This window comes from Apus apus, chromosome 4 (genome assembly GCF_020740795.1).
Source record: "Apus apus isolate bApuApu2 chromosome 4, bApuApu2.pri.cur, whole genome shotgun sequence".
NCBI lineage: Eukaryota > Metazoa > Chordata > Aves > Apodiformes > Apodidae > Apus > Apus apus.
Genome location: NC_067285.1, coordinates 28,259,537 through 28,274,221, shown reverse-complemented (window position 1 = coordinate 28,274,221; position 14,685 = coordinate 28,259,537). Strand labels below are relative to the sequence as shown.

The window sequence follows — 14,685 nt, the reverse complement described above, 5'->3', positions numbered from 1 at the left end:
CCCCACCTCAAAAAGGGAAAGTATTGTCTTTCTGTTTATATTGATTATGGTTGGAAGTTCTGCTGTTAGAAAATACTTGAGGTATATGTTTCTATAACAAAATTATTAACTGAAATTTCTGCCATAACCTTGGGAGAGAGGTTCTTGTGTCTCGTATTTTTTAACATAGCTATTCTGTTGTCATGTCTTGCCTGTAAAGCTCTTGAAGAGTTACCAGAGAGATGCAAAAATATTCTATTTATTTTTTTCTAAATGTCTAGGGAAAAATCCAGACAGCATGCTTCATGGCACAGGAATGAAGACAAATCCTGACCAAAAGAAACAAACAAATGGAGTAACATTGGCTCCAGAGGACACCTTACCTTTTCTTAAGTGCTACTGCTCAGGACATTGTCCAGATGATGCTATTAATAACACATGCATGTGAGTATTGTGTACAGGATAGCAGAGGCTCTTTGAAGAGGCTCACTGTTTTGCCTGTTTGAGAGCAGACTATTTCGTGATGTGACCGTAATTGATTAGAAACTGACTGGTTCAGTGGAGAGCTGAGCACTAAAACACAGGTCATCTCTATGTAAGCAATACTGCTTTCACCTTACCCTAGAACCATTTGCAACTGACCAGTTTGCCCCCAGCAGCTACTGTGAAGGACCGAGGTTTTAAGTAACCTGTAGCATTTTATAATTAGGTGAGTATTAAATTACCCAAACCTAAACATACTGATACAACCACCTGCTTGCTTAGTCCTCAAAAGGTAATGTAAGCAACACAGCCATTTACTGGGAATGTCTCTTGTTACGTGTTTGTTGTTAGTTATAGAGTATGAGGGAAAGGCAGGGGAGAAAAAGAAAAGCCTCTGAACACAGAGGGACAGGATGGTAGTTTTAACTTTGGTAGAAGTTAAGAAGCCTATCAGATTCAGACACTGATGATGTACTTGCTTAAGATGTTTTTTTCATGTTGTGACACGTCGTTGGTTTTCCTTTTTTCTCTTTGTTTGCAGTTCTATGTTTAAGGCCCTTGCTTGTTTTTTTTTTTTACATAGTAGAAAACATATTACTGTAATTTGAGTCTTTGATTTAACACCTAATATTAAGCCTTTGTAAAGTTGTCACTTGACAGATAAAGCAGGTTTTTTGGAACCCGAGGAGGTGGAATAAACACTAGTATCTCTTTAAATGTAAACACAGGTAGTATTTTAGAAGCGTAGTTGTGCACCTAGAAAAAAATGTAGTTACTATCCAGTTGTTTGTCTTTCAATTCCTTTGGTGTTTATTTTTTACTTTTTATCGCCCTCTAGTGTATGCAGTGAGAATAGGCCTTACTCCGTTTTTGTCTCTGAACTAACGGCTGTATAGGCCATTATTCTGATAATAAAGATGTTAGAAAGTTAATAACACTAATGCAGTGCTTTTGTGCAGAGTATTTGATGGCATTATGCTTCCCAAATCTGAATGTATTTACATTCATTTAAATAAAAATTTTGGGCAAACAATAAATATTTCTTGATTTCTTTTTGTTAGTATCTGCCTGGATGGAGTGAACACATTTTGATTTACTTGATACCTGTAAAATTAATATTTTATTAAAAGCACACACCTATTTGGGATTCCTTACAAATACTGTTGACATTTGCATGTGTAGAAATGCATGCATTTGTATGAAGAGATAATGGGGAATTGCAGTGCTATTTTTTGAGGGAATGTAATCTTCATTACTGTCAACTTCAGAAAGTGGATTTGGGAGTTTGTTCTGCCCTAAAAGCTGAGTATTTGTGAGAGCTTATGTGGGAATAGTGTAGCTCAGCTTTTGACCTGGAAATAGCCACCTTTCACATACTGGGACTTCTCTTCAAGAGTTTATCATAACAGTTTCAAGAACAGACACAAGAGAATGTTTTGTTGTAAGCTGTGCAATTGTAGCCAGGAAGCCTCTTCAGTCAGGTATCCTCTCTTCCATCCCCTCAGTTGTTTCTGAGCTACTGGGTGTGTGGCTGGTTATGGGCCATCTTAAAGTTGGGTGAGGAAGTAGGAGACAGAATATTCAGGAGGAAACATCCCTACGGTGTTCTGTTTCAAAATGCTGTGGGGATCTTTTCATTCTCAAACTGTATGGCAACCACTGTGTTAAACAAGAATTTGTCTAGATATTGCCATTCTAGTATTCTTAATGGGTTTGTGGTCAACTGATGCTACATATTAAATAACAAACATGTTGCTGAAGCACAATTGATATGTTTATTCCAGAACTAATGGACATTGCTTTGCTATCATTGAGGAAGATGAACATGGAGAACCCACGCTTGCGTCTGGCTGCATGAAGTATGAAGGTTCAGACTTCCAGTGCAAGGTAAAAAAATGAGATATTAAAATTTAAGATCTCTACAGAGATTATGTAGAGAAACAGCATAAGCAGTTTACGTCTCTGTACTGTACAACTGCAGTTATCAAATTTTGTATGTTGCCAGTTATCACTGAGGAGAATGGAACTGAACCATCGTGAATGAGCAGTAACAGAAAGGACACTTAATGTTGTCTGAGATAGGGATATAGCACTAGCTGGGCAAATGAATATTGCCTTGGAAGACTAGATTTTGCTTTTTTCCTTTTTGTCACATTGTTTACATTGAAAAAGCCTTCAGAGGTTGTCACCAGCTGAGTTGCTTTACCCCCTGCCCCCTCTAAAATGCTGTCACTTTTTTGAATGCATAATTTTAAATCCCTAGGACTTACAATGTAGCTGTCAGTAGCATTGCTTTTTGGAAGCACTGTTGACTTCTGTTATAGCTATGAATGCTTCAGGTTACTGCAAATCAGACCTGAGGTGTCATGATGAACCTCCTTGAACTGCTCTTGTATTTATATTGTGTCTCAGCAGTGTGCTGAAGATGCTTTTGAAGCAAACAGGGCTGCTATGATTAAGGCAAGAGAAAAGCTTCTAAAGAGACTGGGTTTTTTGTCTTAAGAGCAGTATTTATTTAACACATGATTAACTGCATTTGACCCAACTTAAAAATTTTGCAGTGTATGAATTAGCAGCTTAAGTGGGGACCATCTGTTTCTGTGCAGCAAGTAAAAAAGTTCCATAAAAAAATAGAACACAATGTACACACGCAAGGTTAGAGATTAGGTTATGCTTCTCTGTCACTGTGAAGTTGTCTTATTCCTTGAATAGTGAGGTTGAATTGTTGTTGGAGTTTTTTTTAATAAAATAGCCTAAACTTTTGTCTGTGCTGTGTTGTATCAGTAGCATCACCTGCCCCCCATCCTAGCTGATCACTTCAAAATCTGAGTCTTTATTCCATTATCTTTCAACAGGACTCACCTAAAGCGCAGTTACGTCGAACAATTGAGTGCTGTCGGACTGATTTCTGCAATCAGGATTTACAACCAACGTTACCACCACTTGATAGTACAGGTAAACAACAGCTCCGAAATGTTCACACTGCTATGGATAAACGTTATGTGGATTCTGTTCTTCCTGACCAACAGATAAAAATAAGGAGAAGATGTAATTAGTATCACACAGATGTCCTTTTCCTCACGGAGTAATTTTTATATGAAGCTCTGTACTACACTTCATATTCTATTTCCAGTTTTCTTTTTCTGCCACTTCCAAGTTCATCTCTTCTTCCATCAGTCATTCATGGTATTTTTATTATTTTACTCTGCTCATGTCTTTATATCCATGAGGTCTTTTGATCTGCTTTTATTCTGTTTTCACAACCTGTTCTCTTTTATTTTTAAAATACTTTCCTTAATCTCTTCTGGGCTTTTGACATGATGAGTGTAGCTTAACAAACAGAATTCTGACTTTAAGTGTTTTCGACTGTAAGTTTGTTCTTCTTTTTTCTGTTGTTCCCAGTGAAAATAGTATTTTCATGCACTTATCCATTACTAGACAAGTCATACTGGTTTAATCATTAATACTTTCTCAGAATCTTACTGCTGTAAATCCTTCATTTCTATGTCGATGAACTAACCAGAGTCAATCAAAGCCAACAACTCCAAAATCTCAACTTAAATCCTTTTTTGTTGTTATCCCAATAAAATTATCTCTGCTTTTCTGGTGTAAACACTTCCTTTGATACTAAAACACTGTGAATTTTGTGTAACTTAATATGAACTGATATATGCATCAGATGTCTTGTCCCTTAATGAAATGACATTTTGCAAGTGGCTTCACACATTGTCACAGAATCACAGACTGGTTGAGGGATGAACAGAACCTCTGGAGATCATGTGGTCCAACCCCCTCTGCTCAAGCAGGACCACCTAGAGCAGTTTACACAGGAACATGTCCAGGTGGCTTTTGAATATTTCCAAGGGCCCCACAACCTCCATGGGCAACCTGTGCCAGTGCTGGGTCACCCTCACAATAAAGTATTTTCTGATGTTCAGACAAAACTTCCTGTGTTTCAGTTGGTACACATTCATAAACACAGAATATGAAAATATCATACTTAAATGAACTGTTTACAATAGATGTTTAATTAATAGACTTTGGACACTTTTTTTTTAATAGATGGACTTTTTGATGGCAGCATTCGTTGGATGGCAGTCTTGATTTCCATGGCAGTCTGCATAATTGTCATGATCATCTTATTTAGCTGCTTTTGTTACAAGTAAGGAAAGCATTTTATTTGCAATGTTGTAATTAAATTTTATATATCTGTGGATAGCAGTTTGCTAGGTGAAATTTAATGTTCACAGCATAGAATTTAAGTGAATTTGATCCTTTCCTCTGGCTAAAAAGTTTTTGCTGTTTTCTAAGCTACATATAACTTTGCTATAGCATCCAGTAAACATGAGTATCTTAATGCTTTTGTTTTTGGATCTTCAGTCAATTTTGACAGTTAAATTGCATCTGCTTCTGAGATTTACCTTTGTAACGTGCTTTGCAAACCTGAAGCAACAAGGATGTGTTTTACAACTTTTCATTTTCTGCTGTGTTTCAAAACCAAATAATAGACCAGCTATGGCAATTCATGCAGGTGCAGTTTAAGAGACTATGCCTGCTTCTGTCAGCTCCAGCTGTGTGCTGGAGGTGATCATTGTTCTAACAGTTTCAGCAGAAGTATGCATGTGTCAGCCCTATCTGCCATGATTTGAGGTCCAGTCTCTTTCAAACCCAAACCAGGGATGTTATGCTGCTAACACTGGCTGTCAGCTGACTATTGAAAATGCTGGGTTTCCACTTGACTCAAAATAAACTGGTGTCCCTCTAAATGCATTACAACAGCTTCTTAATATTAAAAAAGACAATATTGGTTACATTTCTGGGGAAAAAAATGCTATAGTTAAGTCTAATTTTTTTTTCTTTTAATAAAACATGTATGTTTATTCCTAAATCAATTTGCTACATATTTTGAAGAGTGTTTTGGAGTTCAGCTCAACTTCTCCTGTTGCTTTTGCAGGCATTACTGTAAGTCAATGGCAAAGAGGCACTGTTATAATCGTGACCTGGAGCAAGATGAAGCATTTATTCCAGCTGGGGAGTCATTGAAAGACCTTATTGACCAGTCACAGAGTTCTGGGAGTGGATCAGGACTACCGTTGTTGGTAAATCATTAAGAGTTTTCTTCACTGGACTTCTCTCTATCAAGTTTGGTTTGTACCTAATGCTTAGAACAAAACTGTTTCTCCATACAGTATGTTAATTAATTATTTTATATGCAATTACTATGAAAGATATAGTACAAACTAAACATGTATGGAAGCCTGTCTTCACATAATTAACTAAAATGAAGTGCAAAATTAGATTGTGTTAGGAAAACTGTTGGCATCAGCAAAGTTTAAAGAAAAATTAAGACATTAAGTTAACAATGCAATGAATGGATAATACAAACATCAAATTGAGCAAACTCAAAGATATTTTTTTTCTTGGTATCCACTGTCCAGTAAAATAAATTTGTGTTTTATTGGCTGATAGTTGTTAATTTTTTATTCACCATCCTATATAATACTTGCATAAAAAATTAGTGAGATATATTACTGTAATTATGTATGAAATAGAAACAAATAATAATGTATCTGAATTAAATAAGAAGTTGAGCTGATTTAAACTTTTTGGGTTTGTTATACTGTTCTTCCTTGGAAGCAGCAATAATGAGTTTGAAATGGGATAAGTGGAAAATAATTAGTACAAATTTTACAATGGAATCAAAATTCAGAGCAATCCAAGCAGCTTGTCCAGGTGCTTTTGGTTAATTGTTGCATTTCCCTCCTCCACCCACTCATTTAAAACACTTTTTTGTTCCTTTCCTAGGTTCAGCGCACTATTGCCAAACAAATTCAGATGGTGAGGCAAGTTGGAAAAGGACGATATGGTGAAGTGTGGATGGGCAAATGGAGGGGTGAAAAAGTTGCAGTTAAAGTGTTTTTCACCACAGAAGAAGCCAGTTGGTTCAGAGAAACAGAGATTTACCAAACTGTGTTAATGCGCCATGAAAACATCCTTGGTAAGGAAGCAGCGTGTTGCTGGGCTCTGCTGGAGGGTTGAGGAGGGGTTCTTAGTGGGTATATGGTATATTCAAGGGTATATGGTGGCTTCTATGGAATAACCATATGGGTGTTCCTTAGTGTATGCTGGTCAAATGTTATTCAAAGGATAACATCTTGCTGCTCTTGGTTGAAAACAAGTCTGCAGTCTCTTTACTGAAAGACCCAAATGGCAACCTCATCTGTAGTGGAAATCTGAGCTTTTGCTTTATTAGTTTTCATAAGGGGAACAGGGTTTTTTTTAATACAGTCTAAGACAATATAGTTTTAAAAATTCTTACCAAATCTGTTGCATAAAAAAATATGGACAAATATATTGTAACTTTTTTATATGTTTCATAGGTTTCATAGCTGCAGATATTAAAGGCACTGGCTCCTGGACGCAGCTTTACTTAATTACAGATTATCATGAAAATGGTTCTCTGTATGATTTTCTGAAATGCACAACACTAGACAACAGGGCTCTTCTCAAACTGGCATATTCTGCTGCTTGTGGTCTGTGCCATCTACACACAGAGATTTATGGTACACAAGGGAAGCCTGCTATTGCACACAGGGACCTGAAGAGTAAAAACATCTTGATAAAGAAAAACGGAACCTGCTGCATCGCTGACTTGGGTCTCGCAGTCAAGTTTAACAGGTAGATGAACAAATCCTCTGTAATGGGGAAACTTTTATAATTCTTTTTTTAATGCACCAGGTGTCCAATTTAAACAGAAGATGAAAGCATGCAACCACATTACTCCAGGTTTTTTCAGTTTTTAGAGTAAAATGCTGCTCTTCCTTTGAATGCTGGTAAGCATTGAGATGAAAATAGGTTGTTAGGAGAACAATGAAAAGACTATTCTTCTGGAAAATAAAAGCAGATTTGTAAATCAAAAGAAGAGGAGATAAATCTATTCATTATTCAAAGCTGGCCTTTCACAGCATTTTCTATCCTGTAGTTTCATTATGAATTATCTCATAGAAAATTTTAACAGTGTAAACGGAGTTGAAACATAATTGAAAAAGTAATAATATAATGATATTATTGAATACTTTTTCTTCACTGTATGTTCAGTGGAGCTAAGGAATTCTCTTGCTACAGTAGAGCCTGAAAGAAAGCATAAACCTTTTGCAAATAATTTTCTGAGTTTTTGCCAAGTTAAAAACCCCCTCATCTTTACAGTGTTTTTAAATTCAATTTTTTCATATGTGTTTTCAGTGTCTTGCAAAAGAAGCAGTAAACTGTCAACTTCCATACTCATTATGGTTTTTATTGTTGTACCTGTAGTATTGAGAGGGAAACAAAAGAAAGAATTTGCTTTGTAAGTGGAAGCTTTGCCATGTGGTGATTTCATCATACAGGCCTTCATGTCATGCTTTGTAATAGTTCACAATTCACTAACTTACTAATATTTTCATACAGTGACACAAACGAAGTTGATGTTCCCTTGAATACAAGAGTGGGAACAAAACGTTACATGGCTCCAGAGGTCCTAGATGAAAGCCTGAATAAAAATCATTTCCAACCATACATCATGGCTGATATCTACAGTTTTGGGCTGATCATTTGGGAAATGGCTCGGCGCTGTGTCACAGGAGGTAAACTTTTCAGTATTCTGTATAAAATCTACCAGGCCCTAGTCTCACGTTGTCAGTACTTCTCCAGGAAATAGTGTCACAAGCCTGCTGTGTCAACAGGCTTGCATTCTTTAAAAGCAGTAGTTAACAGTCTGTCTGGAGTACAGCTTGAAAATCACTGAACTAAATGTTTTTCCTTCTTACAGTTAAGCATCGCGGGCTTTTTTTTTCTTGCTTAGAAAGCAGAGTGCTTGATCTGTGAGAAATAGGAGGTTGCAGATTTATTTCACCTCTGTGCTGTTAATAAAACTTTGAAAATTAATTGATAAGTTATTCTTACTTTCTTGCATTTCTGGTATCACTCAGTTTTCTCCTTACACATATTTTTGTGTCTCATCCTTCCTTTTCATTCACTCTTTTATGACCTTTTAGTCTTGTATTCTCTCACCTTATACTTTCACCCTGTTTCTTTGTAGCATGTAGTGTATTAGGAGATGTCAAATTCTACATTGGCTATCCAAGTCAAAGGTACTGCAAGGAATTACTGTAGCTATTAAACTTAATATATGTAATATTGGAGCTTTTCTGGTAAATGTCTATAGTGAAATTTGGGGATTTTTATCACAGTATAGGAGTGTGCTGGATTTGTCTTGGCACAAAATTGACTTAATTTCTGCTCCTTGCTAAGGAAATCTGAGAGTAGAGATATAGATTTGGTTTTTTAATGATTCCTCATCTTTCACACTTCTCTCCAGGTATTGTTGAAGAGTATCAGTTGCCATATTATGACATGGTGCCAAGTGATCCATCCTATGAGGACATGAGAGAAGTGGTGTGTGTCAAACGCCTTCGCCCAGTTGTATCAAACAGGTGGAATAGTGATGAAGTGAGTATGCTGAAGAGAAAAAATGAGTTCAGTTTGTTCATTAATACAGAAAGGTATTTCAGTTTCATAAATACTAAAACATTGTAAGAAAGGGACTACGTTTACACATTCTGGTATTGTGAAAACCTCACAGTAACAATAGAAGAAAGATACATTTGAAATCCACTCAGAATACTGAATTTGTGTGTATCTTTTCAGTGATCTGAGGAGAAAGTACCCTTAGCAGCATCCAAGTGTATAAATACTGCTCTGAAAGCTTTTATATAGTAGAATATTTTTCAGAGTTTTGATTGGAGCTAAAACTGAAATGAATTTTTAATTTAATTTATTGGTCTTAATAGGCATAGCATATGGGTTTGTGGATTAAGGTATTTCATGGAATATGAAGTGATTTCTTTGTGTTTGTAGTCTTTCTCTGTGGGTTTTTTGGGGGGTGGTTTTATTGCCTTTTTACTGGTACATTCCAAGGTTAACTGTGATGTACATAAAAGAATCAATTAAAAAATATTTTTAAAGAGCTGCAACTTGAACGCAGTAAATAAGATGTAACCATTTCACATAGCAAGCCAGATATGCCAAATTCTCTTTTCCCCAAATCCTTGATTTCTATTAGGAATTCTGAGTTTTTTACATATTATTTTTTGACTGCTAAAATTACTTGTGAAGCTTTTTCATTTTCAGTGGAAAACTTCTCTACATTTTTTCTGCCATATACATGGAAATTTTTCTGCTTATTGCTACCATTTTCGTACCACTGTTCTTGAGTTTTAATGACAAGTTCTGGTAATGCATCTTTGTGAAATGAAAGAAGCATTTGGGTGTTGTTACAGGTACAGTAATAGTAGGCAGTTAAGGGGAGGAAAATGAAAAATTGAGATGTGGTTGTTGGTTTAGGGGGTTTTTTTTAGTGGGTCTGTCTGTAATAGTTCTCTATCACCAGTTTTGTAGAAAATGTAGAAGCTGACATTTGGAATTAAGAGTTCTATAGTTTGGGCTTGAAAGTGAACGGAAACGACACACTTCAGGTCAGTCAGTTGTTATAAGACCATTTCTTGTTTTTTATTTTACAGTGTTTAAGAGCAATATTGAAGTTGATGTCTGAATGCTGGGCTCACAATCCTGCTTCAAGGCTCACTGCCTTGAGGATCAAGAAGACTCTTGCCAAGATGGTGGAATCACAAGATGTAAAGATTTGACATAGTAATATGAAATCGGAGAGCAAAGCTGGACTCCTAGATCTTTTCACTCAAACATGGGTGAGACCTATGTGGAAAGAGGAAATAACTGAGATTCAGTGTATTTTCTCAGCACATTTCTACAGGCTGCTAATCAAATCTTTCAGTACTTCATAGACTGTGATACTGAGAGCTTATACACACTACATGCTACGAATATGGACAGCCTTGATAAAGTACACATTTTGGTTTTGTTTGAGCTGCATTGAGACTTCAGTCATATTTAGTGAGTCTCCAGTAAAACTCTGGGTACTGAATTAAATGTTCAGATTACAGTGCTTTCTGTGAAAGCCTAACAAGCTATATGGATTCAACAGAGATGGAGAATATAAGCTTTTTTTGCCTTCTACCTGGTAAAACCTAGTCAGTCCATACCAAGTTTTTGTGAAACAGCCTGTAAGTTATGAATCTGTTTGTGATACTACTCAGTTTAACAGTTCCTTATGCCTTTATGCGTGTGCCAGGATTATTTTGCTGTCATTTGGAATAGGTAAGAAACCATTGAAATGAACAAAGTTTTTTAGTCAGAGCTCCATGCATTTTGTGGCTCCACAATTCAGATTTGCTACAGAATTTACTCCTTGTCATTAAGCTATCTTCCAAAATCTCAGTTTTGATTTTATCTCTATTCTTGTATTGGTCACGAGGAGAACTGAAAAATGTGAACAATTAATAAGTTAAGAGATGCGAACTTAAGTCTATAGAGAGCTTGAAACAATCTCTCTTAGAGGTCTCAAGACTGCCTGGATCATCACACTTATAGTCTAGTGGGCTCCATAATTGAATGACTCTGAAATTTGGCATAATTTTCACAATGCCACACGCAACCAGCATTTTTGCTGTCAAATACATCTTAAAAGACCATTGATGGTGTGTTTTGCCTTTGGGACTCACTGGTAGGTGCCTGTCATGATCTGAACTTCTTTCCATGCGGGAGGGAATTGGTCAGCTGTAGGAGCATGCTGTGTCATCATTTGACAAAACTAAGTAAAAGATAAGTTTTGGAAGGCTTGAGAACAGGTCTAATTTTCAGACACAAAAGAGGGAAGGCAGGAGGCGCTGGCTGGGCACTCTGAAGATCAGAGAATGCAGTAATGGTCAAGACCAGGAGAGCTGAATATGTCAGCAGTTGAAGATAAGATCCACAACGTACATAAGATTTTGAGCTGGATTGCTTTGATGTAAATGCTGCAGGCCACATCTGTGGGCCACTTAGTGGACAGTTACAAAATTCAAGATTTGAGGAAAGGTAAATCAGCGGGTGTTTTATAAGTTCTAGTTAGGCATATTTGGGAGGAATGGCATTGAAAGATTAATTCATTAAGATAAAGTAATTTAACATAATTGCAAAATTTGTTCCTACTGTGCCAACTATTAGGCATGCTCAGGAAACTGTAGTTCACTCCTTTGCTTCACTGATCTGGACAAGTTGTTGAAAAACCAGAACCCCTCCATGAGGTTCCTGTAAGGCAGAATTATTGATCTTTAATCCCTTTGGCACTTGCTTTGAAGTTAGAGAATGGAACCGTAACTCAAGTTGAAACTTCAAATGCATGAATCATCTGAAGAATGAACACACAGTATTGGAACCATTGAACCTGTTTGATAATTTAAGTGCCTATAACTTTGTACTGTAAATCTTGTTCTAGGTAATTTTAAAAAGGGAAGTTATTTATATGGTGTGTTTTGTGCTTTAGTAAAAAAAAACAAAAACAGACACCTAGGTACGTATATACAATAAGATACATGCGCACACACACACATACGCCATAGTTGAGATTTGAAGAAAAAAAGTTAGGAATAGTGTTAAAATTGATGGCAAAAATGTTAAAACTTCAAAATGATTTATGCCAGATTATTGGTTGTCTTTAAGATATGTATGTGGAGATTGTTTTGATATGTGTTTAAATTTCCCTTGAAAATACAACTGAAAACGATGTAATGAAGAACTGATGTGGTTTGTGAACAATTACAACTTTCTAACATGTGTTTTTTTGTTGTTTTAATTCTGTAGTTCACGTAATGTAAATGGTCAAGCAAAAGATTGCAGTATTTTTATTTTCTATTCTGATGTACAGACTTTATTTAACAGTTCTACATATTTTATAGAAAACTAGCTATTTCAAGGGACATTTCTTTAAGAAAAAAATTAAGTCATTACTTTTGTTCAGTAATGCCTTTAATAATATGTATTCTGGCTAAAAAGTTCATAGGTGTGTCAACTATGATTTTAACTTATTTGAAAATAGCAAGAGCTATATGATAGTGTGCCACAATTCTCATGATAAAGGGCTTTTTAAAATAGTTTTTCTCCGTCCATTGCCAAGAAAAACAAGGAGTTTGAAATTGTTAATCATGTCTTCACGCATAATTTTTGCACAGATAGTTGGAAAATATTTGTTATGAGCCAAAAAAGGTAAGGGATAAGCTTTTTTTTTTCCCCTCCTTCTCTAGGATTTTTTGTCAAGAAGAAGGAAAAATGCTTATGTAGGTACCGTGCTATCTTAAACTTAAAGAGCATGGAGGTCTATTTAAATTAACCCATTCCTATTTAAAATATTTTAAGGTTTAATTTAGAAGTTGCAACAGCATGCTTAACTGTAAACTTATTTTGTGGGTTTTTTTTAATAATTAATTTTTCCCAAGTCTTCAGGAAGTCATTGCTGGAAGTTTGAATTTCAGTAGTTTTTAATTATTCACTGATTTTCTCTTCCATGGTTTAGGCATTTGTGAGGCAACAGGATGGTGATGCTTGGTAGACATCTAAAGATCTGAATTGATTTTCACCTTAAGCTTCACTGTAATTTTTCAGCACTTCAGTTACTAGGTTCGTATTCAAACCTATGAACAGGAGCTGCTAGGTCTTTAGCATTCCTTGATTCCCTGATATTCCACAAATGTTTCTGCCAAGGGACCTGGTTGCATAAATCGATTGGGCACGTATCTACATTCCATGCAAAGTCATTTACTGTTTGGAGCCTAAGTATGTCTGTTCTGATTTTTAGCAATCATTTACAAAAAAAATCCAACCCAAAACAGAACACAAACTTCACTCAAAGCTAACCCATTAATTTTTACATAGTTAAGCGTACTTAGTGCAGATTCTAAAGCTAAACTGTTGCTTTATGCAAAAATGTAGAGTTCAGAAGCCTTTAAGGTCAGGGAGAGTAATAGGATTCTTCTGTTGGAGTGTGATTAATCTCATTCTCTTGGTCAAAATTTTAAGCTTTAGTCGTTTAAAAAAAAAAAAATCCCCCCAAAGTGGCAAATGTTTTTTCATTATATTTTTTAAAAACATAAAAATCAGAAGTGTGGAAAATGTCCTGGGGAGTATGAAGACCGTGCCTTGAAGTTCTTAAACACTCACATACGGAGGGGTTTTTTGTATTTGTTTAACCTGCTCCATATGATTTCAGTTAGGTAGAAAATAATTTGAGTCACTTATATAATTTTTACTGTTGCAGCAACTGAAAGGAAAAGTTTTGTGTTTCTGGTTATCTTGTAAATTCCACAGGAAACATTATATTCCTACAGAAAAATGTAGGCTTACATTTTGAGTTTATTCAGAGTTTTACTCAATGTGTAATTTTTCCTGTGTTTTTCCCTAGAAAATGACAGTTCTCCCAATGTCCATCCCTTTTCTCCAATTATTTTCCTAATTAGACTATTTTAAAATTTTGAATAAAATGTAAAATAAATATTTTAAGTTACCTCCATAGCAGTCTAGAATCAAATTTCAGGTCTTGATCTAAATGACCATTTGAATGTTTATAAAGCAAATCATCTGGATACATTTAATCTACTCCATCTTCACAGACAGAATGGTCTAAAATGTTTGAAAAGTAACAATAATAATTTAAAAAGCATTCTTTGGCTATTGCAGGTATTTTTAAAGGGAAGTTATGTGCTCATCTTCTGACAAATAGTAGAATGATTTAGCTCTTGCTCGTTCTTCTGACAGTGCCTCTGAGGTCAAAAGTCTTGATCCCATGCCCACAAATCTTATTCCAGGTAAGGGTGGTGTCTGACAATGGCTGGCAGTGTTGCATGATCCAGTGCCATATGGATCCATGGTTGGTATGGCAGAAGTGGAGTACACGTTACTTCTAATGTTTTAAGAAATCTCATGTAATTATTACTTTGTACCATTTGACCTTTGAATGCAATGATAGAAGCCCACATCATGTATTGACATTTGTGTTCTGCCATGCCCGAAATGAAATGTACTATATTGTATACAAGAAGAATAAATAACATTGTAGTTAACCTAGAGAAGATGTAAATAAAATATGAAAGAAGAGTGGAACAAGACAAATGATCACACTCTTGCGTGTGTTATATGCCCAAAGTGTAGAATACTCCTTTAAAAATGTAACACACTAATGTATTTTGTACAGCATCTGCTTTAGAAGGTGCCTTATTGAGTTTACCGTGAATTGCTTGTTCTGTACACAGATTATGTCCAATGTATCATTTTTAAGTAAATAACCTTATTTTAGTA

At 35.7% G+C, this 14,685-nt stretch overlaps 1 protein-coding gene across 1 annotated transcript in view; it reads left to right on the top strand.

Annotated features, from left to right (window-relative positions):
• BMPR1A (bone morphogenetic protein receptor type 1A) overlaps positions 1–14,685 on the top strand; it is an 80,642-nt gene extending 65,957 nt beyond the window's left edge. The window contains exons 4-13 of the mRNA XM_051617182.1: positions 261–423; positions 2,247–2,349; positions 3,318–3,417; positions 4,525–4,624; positions 5,417–5,561; positions 6,268–6,460; positions 6,843–7,140; positions 7,909–8,084; positions 8,819–8,949; positions 10,020–14,685. Of these exons, the coding sequence (XP_051473142.1) occupies positions 261–423; positions 2,247–2,349; positions 3,318–3,417; positions 4,525–4,624; positions 5,417–5,561; positions 6,268–6,460; positions 6,843–7,140; positions 7,909–8,084; positions 8,819–8,949; positions 10,020–10,145 (1,535 nt within the window). The 3' untranslated portion in view covers positions 10,146–14,685. The remainder of the gene's footprint in view (positions 1–260; positions 424–2,246; positions 2,350–3,317; positions 3,418–4,524; positions 4,625–5,416; positions 5,562–6,267; positions 6,461–6,842; positions 7,141–7,908; positions 8,085–8,818; positions 8,950–10,019) is intronic.